This window comes from Bombina bombina, chromosome 1 (genome assembly GCF_027579735.1).
Source record: "Bombina bombina isolate aBomBom1 chromosome 1, aBomBom1.pri, whole genome shotgun sequence".
Classification (NCBI taxonomy): Eukaryota; Metazoa; Chordata; class Amphibia; order Anura; family Bombinatoridae; genus Bombina; species Bombina bombina.
In genome coordinates this window covers 351,268,909-351,285,862 of record NC_069499.1, presented here as the reverse complement: position 1 = coordinate 351,285,862, position 16,954 = coordinate 351,268,909, and the positions used below count along the sequence as shown (strand labels likewise).

Below are 16,954 nucleotides of genomic sequence, written 5' to 3'. Positions count from 1 at the left end.
TTTCACTCTAAACTGGTTCCAGAAAATATAGGCCTAACAAAACCGACTAGCAGAGTTTGGATGAAGCATTATTGTGAGGAATGCTGGTTAATGGGAAAGTCAAATAGAAATAATCATGGTTGGAAAACCAGAGTAAGTACATTTGCTGGATTTGTTTTGGTTAAAAATGTTATATTGTGGAGATGATTTTCTATGAAAGACAAACATACTGTACTTTATGACAGAATCTAATTAAATAAATAGGGATGAATTAAAGAATAAAACAATGGGATAATGGACATTGGTATTTCAGTTCTTTGTAGTGTAATCCTGAATTTGTGGTTGGGGTTTATTGAGTGAGTTTGGAGGATAACCCATATTTAGGATATAGTCTATATGTTTTATTCCTACTATTTTGACAATAAAATCCATTCTCTGCCATCTAGCTATGCATTTTTCTCTTTACAGATGACAGACGATCAAGGTGGGACCGGTGGGGTTTGTCACGTAGCAAAAAAGACAAAGTCATCTTGCAGCCTAGTATTACAGCAAGTCTGACACGTGACGATGGCAGTATAGTTGGAAGACAGTACATCCGTAATGAATCAGGTAGGATTTTAATTATATTGAATTTATGGTATATGTCAGATAAATTCCAGATTAAATAAGGGTTATTTAGAAAAAGCTCTAAATATTTAGAAATGGAAGAAAAAGTGTCATTTACAAAAAAAAAGTTTTTGAAGAAAAATATTGATGTTCAAAGAATGTATCATAAAACATTAATACATAATGTAATTAGTGAAATATTTTTATTGCATGTGCATCACTATGGCATCAATAATAGGATATAGTTTTGGTTTATACAATATCTTAATACTCCTCTCCCTCCTCTCCTTCTCCCTCGCCCTCCACACTGTCAGTGCCAACTTCTTCATAATCCTTCTCCAAGGCAGCCATGTCCTCACGGGCTTCAGAGAACTCTCCTTCTTCCATCCCCTCTCCCACATACCAGTGCACAAAAGCATGCTTGGCATACATTAGGTCAAATTTATGGTCCAGACGAGCCCAGGCCTCAGCAACAGCAGTGGTGTTACTTAACATGCACACAGCACGTTGAACCTTGGCTAAATACCCTCCTGGAACCACAGTAGGAGGCTGATAGTTGATGCCAACCTTAAAACCAGTTGGACACTAGTCCACAAACTGGATTGTGCGCTTGGTCTTAATAGTTGCAATGGCAGCATTGACATCTTTGGGCACCACATCACCACGGTACAGCAGACAGCATGCCATATATTTACCATGTCGGGGATCACATTTCACCATCTGGTTGGCTGGTTCAAAACAAGCGTTGGTGATCTCAGCTACAGTCAGCTGCTCATGATAGGCTTTTTTCTGCTGAGATAACAGGGGCATATGTGGCCAGTGGGAAGTGGATACATGGGTAGGGTACAAGGTTGGTCTGGAACTCAGTCAGATCTACATTCAAAGCACCATCAAATCTGAGGGAAGCTGTGATAGACTAGACAATCTGGCCAATGAGACGATTTAGGTTAGTGTAGGTGGGGCGCTCAATGTCCAGGTTCCTGCGGCAGATATCATAAATAGCTTCATTGTCCACCATGAAGGCACAGTCTGAGTGTTCCAGAGTGGTGTGAGTAGTGAGGATGGAGTTGTATGGTTCAACCACAGCTGTAGAGATCTGAGGAGCTGGATAAATGGCGAATTCCAGCTTTGATTTCTTGCCATAGTCAACAGACAGACGCTCCATCAGCAGAGAAGTGAATCCTGAGCCAGTGCCACCTCCAAAGCTGTGGAAGATGAGGAAGCCCTGGAGTCCTGTGCACTGATCCGCCTGAGAAAAAGAAAATAAATAAATTAATATCAACCCTAGGTCTTCTTTCAAAAGCATATTGGTGAAACATAGGATTCCATTAAAGGGACGGTCAACTCCAAAACAAATTTTGTTTAAAAAGATAGATAATGCCTTTATTACCAATTCACTAGTTTTGCATAACCAACATGGTTATATTAATACACTTTTACCTCTGTGATTACCTTGTATCTAAGCCTTTTCTGACAGCCCCCTGATCACATGACTTTTTATTTATTATGTATTCACTAGCATTTTATACAGCTAGTGCAGTGTCTTCCACAACCCACAGGTGTTAGCACATTGTTATCTATATGGCTCACATGAACTAGCACTCCCCTGTTGTGAAAAGCAAATAAAAAAGCATGTGATAAGAGGCTGTCTTTAGTGGCTTAGAAACAGTCAGAAATTTAGAGGTTTAAATGTTATAAAGTATTTTAATATAACAATGTTGGTTGTACAAAGCTGGGGAATGGGTAGTAAAGGCGTTACCTATCTTTTTAAACAATAACAATTCTGGTGTAGACTGTCCCTTTAAAGAACATTGACCAAGATTACAGGTTGTGCGGTAAACCCGGTGCGTTAATAACGCTAAAAATATGGTGGTATCGCAATTTCCATTGCGCCGCCATTACAAGTTACAAAAAAACTTTCTTGTGTTGTGCGGTATGGTGCGGTAAGCCCCATACCGCACAAAAGCCAAGTTCTGACTTGACGTGCTCGTGCACGTATCCACTATAGACATCAATGGAGAACAAGTGTTAGAAAAAAAACTAACTGATTGCGGAATGGCGATCACTATAACGAAATCCCCATTGATGTCTATGGAGACAAGAAAGTTTTGTTTAAATCTAACACCCTAACATAAGTCCCTAGTCTAATAACCCCTAATCTGCCGCCCCCCGATATTGCCAACACTAAATTAAGCTATGAATCCCTAATCCGCCGCACCCCGCATCGCTAACACCTAAATAAAGCTAGTAACCCCTAATCCGCCACACCCTGCATCGCTAACACCTATATAAAGCTAATAACCCCTAATCCGCCACACCCCCACATCACAAATAATAAACTAAACCTATTAACCCCTAAACCGCCAAACACCCACATCGCGACAAACTAAATAAAACTATTAACCCCTAAACCTAACACCCGCAAATTTTAAAGGGACACTGAACCCAAATTTTTTCTTTCATGATTCAGATTGAGCAGCAATTTTTAGCAACTTTCTAATTTACTCCTATTATCAATTTTTCTTCGACATCTAAGCTTTATTTTGGGTTCAGAACTATGGACAGCACTTTTTTATTGGTGGATGAAATTATCCACCAATCAGCAAGAACAATCCAGTTTGTTCACCAAAAATGGGCCGGCATCTAAACTTACATTCTTGCATTTCAAATAAAGATACCAAGAGAATGAAGAAAATTTGATAATAGAAGTAAATTAGAAAGTTGCTTAAAATTTCATACTCTATCTGAATCACAAAAGAAAATATTTAGGTTCAGTGTCCCTTTAACTTAAACTTAAATATAACTACCTGAAAATAAATAAAAACGTATCTATGAAATAAAAAAAATTAAGCTTAAACTATAAATAAACCTAACATTATTATTTTAAAAAATAAAAAGAACCCAAAAATAAAAAACCTAAATTACTCAATTAAAAAATCCTATGAAAAGAATAAAAAATTACATTACAAAAAATAACAAAATCTAAAATTAAACTAAATAACAAAACCTAACATTACAAAAAATAAAAAAAATCTAACATTACAGAAAATAATAAACGAAATTTCCAAAATAAAAAAAATAAACCTAATCTAATACCCCTATAAAAACAAAAAATGCCACCCCAAAATAAAAACACCCCCTAATCTAACACTAAACTACCAATAGCCCTAAAAAGGGCCTTTTGTAGGGCATTGTCCTAAGTTTAACAGCTCTTTTACATTAAAAAATACAAATTACCCGCTAACAGTACAACCCCCCACCTACCCAACCCTTCAAAATAAAAAAGACAAGCGCTATTTTTTTTAATGAGCAGTAAAAGAGCTGATTGCCCTTTTAAGGACAATGCCCATACAAATGCCACTTTAGTTGAGCTGACCATTCCGCACTCAGAGGCCTTTTTTTAGCGGTAAAGCCGTACCACAAAACTTGCAATCTCCCTCATTGTTTTTTTGTTATACTGTACTAGGTACATAAAACATGTTACCACAATGCTTGGAGACAACACATTTGCTTTCTGTTTGTAGGTTATGTGGCTATCTATAAACTTACCAGTTTGCGGATTCTGTCCAGTACCAAGTCAATCACCTCCTTGCCGATAGTGTAATGCCCACGGGCATAGTTATTAGCAGCATCTTCCTTGCCTGTGATAAGCTGCTCAGGGTGAAAAAGCTGCCTGTAGGTTCCTGTGCGCACCTCATCTATTAAGCAAAAAAAATAATAATATATATAATATATAGTAATATCAAACATAAAAAACATTATTTATATATATCCACTGCTGCAGATATTGGTGTTCTACAAAGTAAACCACATAAGATCCTACATTATCTGTAGAGTAGATGCATGTGGCAACAAGATATGACAGCTTAAATACCATAATTAGTAGTATAAATTCTATTCTATTTTAAGCATAAATAAATGCTTGTTAAGATAAATAATATTTATTTACCTGCATTCTCCAGATCATTTTCTTTGTTGCCTTCCCTTTGGCCCAGTTCTATGTTACTTTATAAATCATATTAACATGGTTAACTCTACACTGTAATGTGTATGAAACTATGGATCATCAGAATATGAAGAAAATTAATTATGTAGAAGTTAATGATCTCTTTATTTCATGGGCTTTTTTAAGCCTTGATATGTGAATTAATAGCCTTTTTTAAATTTGTTTTAGCTTTAATGAAATAATTAAAGGGACAGTCAAGTCCAAAAAAAACCTTTCATGATTCAAATAAGGCATGTCATTTTAAACAACTTTGCAATTTACTTTTATCACCAATTTAGCTTTGTTCTCTTGGTATTCTTAGTTGATAGCTAAACCTAGGAGGTTCATATGGTAATTTCTTAGACCTTGAAGGCCGCCTCTAAACTAAATGCATTTTGATTTTTTTTCCCCACTAGAGGGCGTTAGTTCATGTGTTTCATATAGATAACATTGAGCTCACGCACGAGAAGTTACCTAGGAGTGAGTACTGATTGGCTAAAATGCAATTCTGTCAAAAGAACTCAAATAAGGGGGCAGTTTGCGGAGGCTTAGATACAAGGTAATTACAGAGGTAAAAAGTATATTAATATAACTGTGTTGGTTATGCAAAACTGGAGAATGGGTAATAAAGGGATTATCTGTCTTTTTAAACAACAAAAAATCTGGTGTTGACTGTCCCTTTATTTAAAATATTGAAATTACTCTTAAAAGAACAGTAAAGTCAAAATTAAACTTAAATGGTTTGGATTTGTCATGGAATTTTAAACACCAATAAATTTAGAGCTCTACTCTAAAACAAAGAATACCAAGAGAACAAAGCAAATTTGATAATAGAAGTAAATTGGAAAGTTGTTAAAATCGCATGTTCTGTCTAAATATTGAACATTTATTTTTTTATTTTTCTATCCCTTTAAACTAATACCCAAGTAGGCCACCTTTAACACTCACCAATCACAGTGGGTTCCAGGTCCACAAACACAGTTTGCCAGCTCCAGTCTCACTGAAGAATGTATTGAAGGAATCATCACCACCACCAATGGTTTTGTCACTGGGCATCTGACCATCTGGCTGGATACCATGTTCCAAGCAGTACAGCTCCCAGCATGCATTGCCAATCTGCACACCTGCCTGACCAACGTGGACTGAGATGCACTCCCTCTGTGGAGAAAAATAAAAGACATATATAGTTTAGTTAAAATGAAGGCATTACATCTTTACTTCAAGGAATATGAACCCATTTTTTTTATTTTGTGATTCAGATAGAGCATGAAATTGTAATCAACTTTCTAATTGATTGATTGATTTATTTGAAAAGCAGGAATGTAAGCTTAGGAGTTGGCCCAGTTTTGGTTAAGCACCTGGAGTAGTGCTTGCTGATTGGTGGCTAAATGTATCCACCAATTAGCAAGCGCTACCCAGGGTTCTGAACCAAAAATGGTACGGCTTCTAAGCTTACATCCCTGCTTTTCAAATAAAGATACCAATAGAACGAATAAAAATTGATAATAGGAATAATTTAGAAAGTTGCTTAAAATGGCATGCTCTATCTGAATCATGAAAGAAAAAAAACCTGGGTTTCATATCCCTTTAAGAATGGTTAATGGTAAATGATACAAAATAATTGATTTTATAAGGAGAGGTTAGTGGACAGTGGTATCTAGTACAGAAGACTGATTTATAAGGAAAGAGTTGTGGATTAGCATAAAAAAAACCTTGGTAGACCAGGGTCAGGGCCCATGCTTTCCACATTTCAAATGGATCTTTACTGACAATTTGGATAGAGGAAGCTTTGTGACGTCAGAACCATTACACCTCTTCTGCTACTGTTTTAAGCAAACAGACTATATTAGACAATAAATTATAGTAAAGCTTTCTATTTGATTTGCTTTTGTTTGCCACTAGCCAAGGATTAATCTTTTTATATTCATTTTGCCTGTTTTAACTTTTATGTAGATAGTTATATGGGCTTGAGGCATAAAATAAATAGCCTCATACAATATTGCCTATTCCTTATTCCTCACAGATCAGTGTGAGAATATGACAGAAACACAAATGATGGTGAATCAACGAATATTCAGCTGCAAAAATGTACTTATAGAATAAATGGTGAAACACATACTGACAGTGAGCTCCTGGTACATATAAAATACATTGTGCAGAACATACTGACAGTGAGCTCCTCGTACATATAAAATACATTGTGCAGAACATACTGACAGTGAGCTCCTGGTACATATAAAATACATTGTGCAGAACATACTGACAGTGAGATCCTGGTACATATAAAATACATTGTGCAGAACATACTGACAGTGAGCTCCTCGTACATATAAAATACATTGTGCAGAGCATACTGACAGTGAGCTCCTGGTACATATAAAATACATTGTGCAGAACATACTGACAGTGAGCTCCTGGTACATATAAAATACATTGTGCAGAACATACTGACAGTGAGCTCCTGGTACATATAAAATACATTGTGCAGAACATACTGACAGTGAGCTCCTCGTACATATAAAATACATTGTGCACAACATACTGACAGTGAGCTCCTCGTACATATAAAATACATTGTGCAGAACATACTGACAGTGAGCTCCTCATACATATAAAATACATTGTGCAGAACATACTGACAGTGAGCTCCTGGTACATATAAAATACATTGTGCAGGACATACTGACAGTGAGCTCCTCATACATATAAAATACATTGTGCAGAACATACTGACAGTGAACTCCTGGTACATATAAAATACATTGTGCAGAACATACTGACAGTGAGCTCCTCATACATATAAAATACATTGTGCAGAACATACTGACAGTGAGCTCCTGGTACATATAAAATACATTGTGCAGGACATACTGACAGTGAGCTCCTGGTACATATAAAATACATTGTGCAGAACATACTGACAGTGAGCTCCTGGTACATATAAAATACATTGTGCAGAACATACTGACAGTGAGCTCCTCATACATATAAAATACATTGTGCAGAACATACTGACAGTGAGCTCCTGGTACATATAAAATACATTGTGCAGAACATACTGACAGTGAGCTCCTGGTACATATAAAATACATTGTGCAGAACATACTGACAGTGAGCTCCTGGTACATAAAAAATACATTGTGCAGAACATACTGACAGTGAGCTTCTTGTACATACCCAACTGATGGGACAGCACATACTGACAGTGAGCTCCTCATACATATAAAATACATTGTGCAGAACATACTGACAGTGAGATCCTGGTACATATAAAATACATTGTGCAGAACATACTGACAGTGAGCTCCTGGTACATATAAAATACATTGTGCAGAACATACTGACAGTGAGCTCCTCATACATATAAAATACATTGTGCAGAACATACTGACAGTGAGCTCCTGGTACATATAAAATACATTGTGCAGCACATACTGACAGTGAGCTCCTGGTACATATAAAATACATTGTGCAGAACATACTGACAGTGAGCTCCTGGTACATATAAAATACATTGTGCAGAACATACTGACAGTGAGCTCCTGGTACATATAAAATACATTGTGCAGAACATACTGACAGTGAGCTCCTGGTACATATAAAATACATTGTGCAGAACATACTGACAGTGAACTCCTGGTACATATAAAATACATTGTGCAGAACATACTGACAGTGAGCTCCTGGTACATATAAAATACATTGTGCAGAACATACTGACAGTGAGCTCCTGGTACATATAAAATACATTGTGCAGAACATACTGACAGTGAGCTCCTGGTACATATAAAATACATTGTGCAGAACATACTGACAGTGAGCTCCTGGTACATATAAAATACATTGTGCAGAACATACTGACAGTGAGCTCCTGGTACATATAAAATACATTGTGCAGAACATACTGACAGTGAGCTCCTGGTACATATAAAATACATTGTGCAGAACATACTGACAGTGAGCTTCTTGTACATACCCAACTGATGGGACAGCACATACTGACAGTGAGCTCCGTGTACATACACAACTGATGGGACAGCACATACTGACAGTGAGCTCTGTGTACATACACAACTGATGGGACAGCACATACTGACAGTGAGCTCTGTGTACATACACAGCTGATGGGACAGCACATACTGACAGTGAGCTCCGTGTACATACCCAACTGATGGGACAGCACATACTGACAGTGATCTCTGTGTACATACACAACTGATGGGACAGCACATACTGACAGTGAGCTCTGTGTACATACACAACTGATGGGACAGCACATACTGACAGTGAGCTCTGTGTACATACACAACTGATGGGACAGCACATACTGACAGTGAGCTCTGTGTACATACACAACTGATGGGACAGCACATACTGACAGTGAGCTCTGTGTACATACACAACTGATGGGACAGCACATACTGACAGTGAGCTCTGTGTACATACACAACTGATGGGACAGCACATACTGACAGTGAGCTCTGTGTACATACACAACTGATGGGACAGCACATACTGACAGTGAGCTCTGTGTACATACACAACTGATGGGACAGCACATACTGACAGTGAGCTCTGTGTACATACACAACTGATGGGACAGCACATACTGACAGTGAGCTCTGTGTACATACACAACTGATGGGACAGCACATACTGACAGTGAGCTCTGTGTACATACACAACTGATGGGACAGCACATACTGACAGTAAGCTCCGTGTACATACACAACTGATGGGACAGCACATACTGACAGTGAGCTCCGTGTACATACACAACTGATGGGACAGCACATACTGACAGTAAGCTCCGTGTACATACACAACTGATGGGACAGCACATACTGACAGTGAGCTCTGTGTACATACACAACTGATGGGACAGCACATACTGACAGTGAGCTCTGTGTACATACACAACTGATGGGACAGCACATACTGACAGTAAGCTCCGTGTACATACACAACTGATGGGACAGCACTAGTACTGGCAGTGAGCGCCTGATACACACAAAAGAGATAGCACATACAGTACAGTTAATTAAGCTGCTAGCGCTTACCATGTTGCTGATATTTGTTTGCCTCCTGGTTCCGATAAGTTATGGTGACAGAGTTCTGTCTGATATCATCCTCTGTTCTTGTCCCCTATTTATCTGGAGCAGCTAACAACAATCTTATTCCATAGACCAGGAGCATCCTTAGTAACAAGAGGGAGGAGGGAGGGAGCCTGGGGCAGCTCATACAGGGCTTGGCTAACTGACAGCGGGACGCGGCCCCTCCCCCTGGCTGCACTCAGCAGCACAACACAACTCTTTAAAGGGCCACTAAACCCAAAATATTTCTTTCATGATTCAGATAGAACATACAAATTTAAACAACATTACAATTTGCTTCTATTATTTATTTTGCTTAATTTTTTAGATATCCTTATTTGAAGAAAAAGAAATGCACATGGGTGAGCCAATCACATGAGGCTTCTATGTGCAGCAACCAATCAGCAGCTACTGAGCATATCTAGATATGCTTTTCAGCAAAGAATATCAAGAGAATAAAACAAATTAGATAATAGAAGTAAATTAGAACAATGTTTAAAATTGCATTCTCTTTCTAAATCATGAAAGAAAAAATGTGGGTTTCATGTCCCTTTAACCCCTTAGTGACCAGACCACTTTTCAATTTGTTGACCATCTGGGACCAAGGCTATTTTTGCATTTCTGCGATGTTTGTGTTTAACTGTAATTTTCCTCTTACTCATTTACTGTACCCACACATATTATATACTGTTTTTCTCGCCATTAAATGGACTTTCTAAAGATATGATTATTTTCATCATATCTTATAATTTACTATAAAAAAAAATATAAAATATGAGGAAAAAATGAAAAAAAATGCACTTTTTCTAACTTTGAGCCCCAAAATCTCTTACACATCTACAACCACCATAAAATACCAATGCTAAACAGTTTCTAAATTTTGTCCTGAGTTTATAAATACCCAATGTTTACATGTTCTTTGCTTTTTTTGCAAGTTATAGGGCAATAAGTACAAGTAGCACTTTGCTATTTCAAAACCATGTTTTTTCAAAATTGGCGATAGTTACATTGTAACACCAATATCTGTCATGAATCCCTGAATAACCCTTCAAATGTATATATTTTTTAAAAGAAGACAACCTAAGGTATTAAACTTGGGGTATTTTGACTTTTTTCATGCAACCATTTTACCACCAATCTATGCCAAAGTTTGGGGGGGGGAAAAAAATAATTTGATTTTTTGACAAAATAGCAATTTAAGAATACATTTACTGATAATATTAAGGGTTACTGCCAAATAACACCCTCATATGTCTTCAGCAGCATCTCCTGGGTACAGTGATACCACCCATGTATAGGTGTGTCGGGTTCTCAGGGGGCTAAAAGCTCTTATTTTTAGGGAGCGCATTCCAGTTTTTCAACTTGGAATTTTCACATCGGTCATCATGCACCCATGTCCTATTTGGGACATTTCTGAAGCTGGTCAATGGAATTTACCCCCATCAAACCATATATTTTTGAAAAGTAGACACCCTAGGGTATTTCAAATGCTTGTATTTTAACACTTTCCATGCACTAATTCAACCACCAGTCTTTGTCAAACTTTTGGGTAGTCATTATTTTGTGTTATTTTTCACACACATTGTACTTTAGGCATGGATTCTCAGTTCCTGTTATGTGTTACTGCCAAAAAAAACCCCAATATGTGTTTAACAACATCTCCTGAGTACAGTGATACCACCCATGTATAGGTGTGTCGGGTTCTCTGGGGGCTAAAAGGCCTTAATTTTAGGAAGCGCATTCCAGTTTTTCAACTTGGAATTTTCACATCGGTCATCATGCACCCATGTCCTATTTGGGACATTTCTGAAGCTGGCCAATGGAATTTACCCCCATCAAACCATATATTTTTGAAAAGTAGACACCCTAGGGTATTTCAAATGCTGGTATTTTAACACTTTCCATGCACTAATTCAACCACCAGTCTTTGTCAAACTTTTGGGTAGTCATTTTTTTGTGTTATTTTTCACACACATTGTATTTTAGGCATGGATTCTCAGTTCCTGTTATGTGTTACTGCCAAAAAGCACCTCAATATGTGTTCAACAACATCTCCTGAGTACAGTGATACCACCTATGTATAGGTGTGTTGGGTTCTCTGGGGGCTAGAAGGCCTTATTTTTAGGAAGCGCATTCCAGTTTTTCAACTTGGAATTTTCACATCGGTCATCATGCACCCATGTCCTATTTGGGACATTTCTGAAGCTGGTCAATGGAATTTACCCCCATCAAACCATATATTTTTGAAAAGTAGACACCCTAGGGTATTTCAAATGCTTGTATTTTAACACTTTCCATGCACTAATTCAACCACCAGTCTTTGTCAAACTTTTGGGTAGTCATTATTTTGTGTTATTTTTCACACACATTGTACTTTAGGCATGGATTCTCAGTTCCTGTTATGTGTTACTACCAAAAAAACCCTCAATATGTGTTCAACAACATCTCCTGAGTACAGTGATACCACCCATGTATAGATGTGTCGGGTTCTCTGGGGGCTAAAAGGCCTTGTTTACATGTTCTTTGCGTTTTTTGCAAGTTATAGGGCAATAAGTACAAGTAGCACTTTGCTATTTCAAAACCATGTTTTTTCAAAATTGGCGATAGTTACATTGTAACACCAATATCTGTCATGAATCCCTGAATAACCCTTCAAATGTATATATTTTTTAAAAGAAGACAACCTAAGGTATTAAACTTGGGGTATTTTGACTTTTTTCATGCAACCATTTTACCACCAATCTATGCCAAAGTTTGGGGGGGAAAAAAAAATAATTTGATTTTTTGACAAAATAGCAATTTAAGAATACATTTACTGATAATATTAAGGGTTACTGCCAAATAACACCCTCATATGTCTTCAGCAGCATCTCCTGGGTACAGTGATACCACCCATGTATAGGTGTGTCGGGTTCTCAGGGGGCTAAAAGCTCTTATTTTTAGGGAGCGCATTCCAGTTTTTCAACTTGGAATTTTCACATCGGTCATCATGCACCCATGTCCTATTTGGGACATTTCTGAAGCTGGTCAATGGAATTTACCCCCATCAAACCATATATTTTTGAAAAGTAGACACCCTAGGGTATTTCAAATGCTTGTATTTTAACACTTTCCATGCACTAATTCAACCACCAGTCTTTGTCAAACTTTTGGGTTGTCATTATTTTGTGTTATTTTTCACACACATTGTACTTTAGGCATGGATTCTCAGTTCCTGTTATGTGTTACTACCAAAAAAAACCTCAATATGTGTTCAACAACATCTCCTGAGTACAGTGATACCACCCATGTATAGGTGTGTCGGGTTCTCTGGGGGCTAAAAGGCCTTAATTTTAGGAAGCGCATTCCAGTTTTTCAACTTGGAATTTTCACATCGGTCATCATGCACCCATGTCCTATTTGAGACATTTCTGAAGCTGGTCAATGGAATTTACCCCCATCAAACCATATATTTTTGAAAAGTAGACACCCTAGGGTATTTCAAATGCTTGTATTTTAACACTTTCCATGCACTAATTCAACCACCAGTCTTTGTCAAACTTTTGGGTAGTCATTATTTTGTGTTATTTTTCACACACATTGTACTTTAGGCATGGATTCTCAGTTCCTGTTATGTGTTACTACCAAAAAAAAACTCAATATGTGTTCAACAACATCTCCTGAGTACAGTGATACCACCCATGTATAGGTGTGTCGGGTTCTCTGGGAGCTAAAAGGCCTTAATTTTAGGAAGCGCATTCCAGTTTTTCAACTTGGAATTTTCACATCGGTCATCATGCACCCATGTCCTATTTGGGACATTTCTGAAGCTGGTCAATGGAATTTACCCCCATCAAACCATATATTTTTGAAAAGTAGACACCCTAGGGTATTTCAAATGCTTGTATTTTAACACTTTCCATGCACTAATTCAACCACCAGTCTTTGTCAAACTTTTGGGTAGTCATTATTTTGTGTTATTTTTCACACACATTGTACTTTAGGCATGGATTCTCAGTTCCTGTTATGTGTTACTGCCAAAAAAAACCTCAATATGTGTTCAACAACATCTCCTGAGTACAGTGATACCACCCATGTATAGGTGTGTCGGGTTCTCTGGGGGCTAAAAGGCCTTAATTTTAGGAAGCGCATTCCAGTTTTTCAACTTGGAATTTTCACATCGGTCATCATGCACCCATGTCCTATTTGGGACATTTCTGAAGCTGGCCAATGGAATTTACCCCCATCAAACCATATATTTTTGAAAAGTAGACACCCTAGGGTATTTCAAATGCTGGTATTTTAACACTTTCCATGCACTAATTCAACCACCAGTCTTTGTCAAACTTTTGGGTAGTCATTTTTTTGTGTTATTTTTCACACACATTGTACTTTAGGCATGGATTCTCAGTTCCTGTTATGTGTTACTGCCAAAAAACACCTCAATATGTGTTCAACAACATCTCCTGAGTACAGTGATACCACCCATGTATAGGTGTGTTGGGTTATCTGGGGGCTAGAAGGCCTTATTTTTAGGAAGCGCATTCCAGTTTTTCAACTTGGAATTTTCACATCGGTCATCATGCACCCATGTCCTATTTGGGACATTTCTGAAGCCGGTCAATGAAATTTACCCCCATAAAACCATATATTTTTGAGAAGTAGACCCCCTAGGGTATTTGAAATGCTGGTATTTTCACACTTTCCATGAACTTATTTAACCACCAGTCTTTGTCAAACTTTTGGGTAGTCATTTTTTTGTGTTATTTTTCACACACATTGTACTTTAGGCATGGATTCTCAGTTCCTGTTATGTGTTTACTGCCAAAAAACACCTCAATATGTGTTCAACAACATCTCCTGAGTACAGTGATACCACCCATGTATAGGTGTGTTGGGTTCTCTGGGGGCTAGAAGGCCTTATTTTTAGGAAGCGCATTCCATTTTTTACACTTCCCATTTTCACATCCCATGCACCCATGTTCTATTTAAGACATTTCTGAAGCCGGCCAATGTAATTTACCCCCATAAAACCATATATTTTTGAAAAGTAGACATCCTAGGGTATTTCAAATGCAGGTGTTTTAACACTTTCCATACACTAATTCAACCACTAGTCTTTGTCAAACTATTGGGCATTCATTTCTTTGTGTTATTTTTCACATACATTGTACTTTAGACATGGATTCACAGCTCCTGTTATGTGTTACTACCAAAGAAGACACCAATATGTGGTCACCAACATCTCCTGAGTTCAGTGATACCACCTATGCATAGGTTTGGTGGCTTGTTTGGGCGGTGCAATGCCAAATGTCTGACATGTGTTTGTGATTTTTTTTCACATTTAACATATTTTCTTTGCCTATCGTCTTTTTTTGGGGGTCTTTTAACATACCCCAATTTATTTGTTTTCCATAAATGTGATTATATTTAAAAAGTTGACCCCCCAAGGTATTATACATGGAGTGGTTTGATGACTTTGATGCAACCGTTTTAGCCCAAAAAATTGGAGAAAGTATATGGTGGTAATTTTTCAATTTTCATTGTTACAGACACATTGCTTTTTTACTATGATTTAGGAGAGACTGTTGTAAGTTATTGCAAAAGAATACTTCAGGTTGTTTTCTGCAAGGCACCCTGAGTACACCTATGCCCCCCATGCATAGGTTTGCCAGGATTTTGGGAAGGTTATGTTACATGATTTTAGTTATTAAAAATGAGAGTATTTCTTCTGATAGGCCTATCTTTAGTTTGGGGCCTATCACATACCCCACTTTTATTTATTGCATTCAAAGTGTATATTTTTTAAATGTTGACACCCCAAGGTATTGTATATGGTGTGCTTTGATGCCTTTGAAGCAACCGTTTTAGCCCAAAAAATTGGAGAAAGTATATGGTGGTAATTTTTCAATTTTCATTTTTACAGACACATTGCTTTTTGACTATGATTTAGGAGAGATTGTTGTAAGTTATTGCAAAAGAATACTTCAGGTTGTTTTCTGCAAGGCACCCTGAGTACACCTATGCCCCCCATGCATAGGTTTGCCAGGATTTTGGGAAGGTTATGTTACAATTTTATGACTTGTGATTTTAGTTATTAAAAATGAGAGTATTTCTTCTGATAGGCCTATCTTTAGTTTGGGGCCTATCACATACCCCACTTTTATTTATTGCATTCAAAGTGTATATTTTTTAAATGTTGACACCCCAAGGTATTGTATATGGTGTGCTTTGATGCCTTTGAAGCAACCGTTTTAGCCCAAAAAATTGGAGAAAGTATATGGTGGTAATTTTTCAATTTTCATTGTTACAGACACATTGCTTTTTTACTATGATTTAGGAGAGACTGTTGTAAGTTATTGCAAAAGAATACTTCAGGTTGTTTTCTGCAAGGCACCCTGAGTACACCTATGCCCCCCATGCATAGGTTTGCCAGGATTTTGGGAAGGTTATGTTACATGATTTTAGTTATTAAAAATGAGAGTATTTCTTCTGATAGGCCTATCTTTAGTTTGGGGCCTATCACATACCCCACTTTTATTTATTGCATTCAAAGTGTATATTTTTTAAATGTTGACACCCCAAGGTATTGTATATGGTGTGCTTTGATGCCTTTGAAGCAACCGTTTTAGCCCAAAAAATTGGAGAAAGTATATGGTGGTAATTTTTCAATTTTCATTTTTACAGACACATTGCTTTTTTACTATGATTTAGGAGAGATTGTTGTAAGTTATTGCAAAAGAATACTTCAGGTTGTTTTCTTCAAGGCACCCTGAGTACACCTATGCCCCCCATGCATAGGTTTGCCAGGATTTTGGGAAGGTTATGTTACAATTTTATGACTTGTGATTTTAGTTATTAAAAATGAGAGTATTTCTTCTGATAGGCCTATCTTTAGTTTGGGGCCTATCGCATACCCCACTTTTATTTATTGCATTCAAAGTGTATATTTTTTAAATGTTGACACCCCAAGGTATTGTATATGGTGTGCTTTGATGCCTTTGAAGCAACCGTTTTAGCCCAAAAAATTGGAGAAAGTGTATGGTGGTAATTTTTCAATTTTCATTTTTACAGACACATTGCTTTTTGACTATAATTTAGGAGAGACTGTTGTAAGTTATTACAAAAACATACTTCAGGTTGTTTTCTGCAAGGCACCCTGAGAACACCTATGTCCCCCATGCATAGGTTTGACAGGGGTTTTGGTTAAAAAAAAAACAGGCCCAATTTTAGAAAAAAATAGAGTAGTGAAATGTAAAAATCTGGCACAGTAAAAGTAAAAAAAACAAAAAAACATCTAACTGTAAACATA

The 16,954-nt window shown here is 37.3% G+C and overlaps 1 protein-coding gene and 1 pseudogene across 2 annotated transcripts in view; one reads left to right on the top strand and one right to left on the bottom strand.

The window, feature by feature from the left end:
- The window catches only part of SPEG (striated muscle enriched protein kinase), a 649,794-nt gene that overhangs the window by 492,523 nt on the left and 140,317 nt on the right, over positions 1 to 16,954 (top strand). For both annotated transcript variants that reach the window (XM_053698167.1, XM_053698168.1), the window contains one exon: positions 448 to 588. In XM_053698167.1, the coding sequence (XP_053554142.1) occupies positions 448 to 588 (141 nt within the window). The remainder of the gene's footprint in view (positions 1 to 447; positions 589 to 16,954) is intronic.
- LOC128645297 (tubulin alpha-1D chain-like) lies at positions 850 to 5,731 on the bottom strand (annotated as a pseudogene).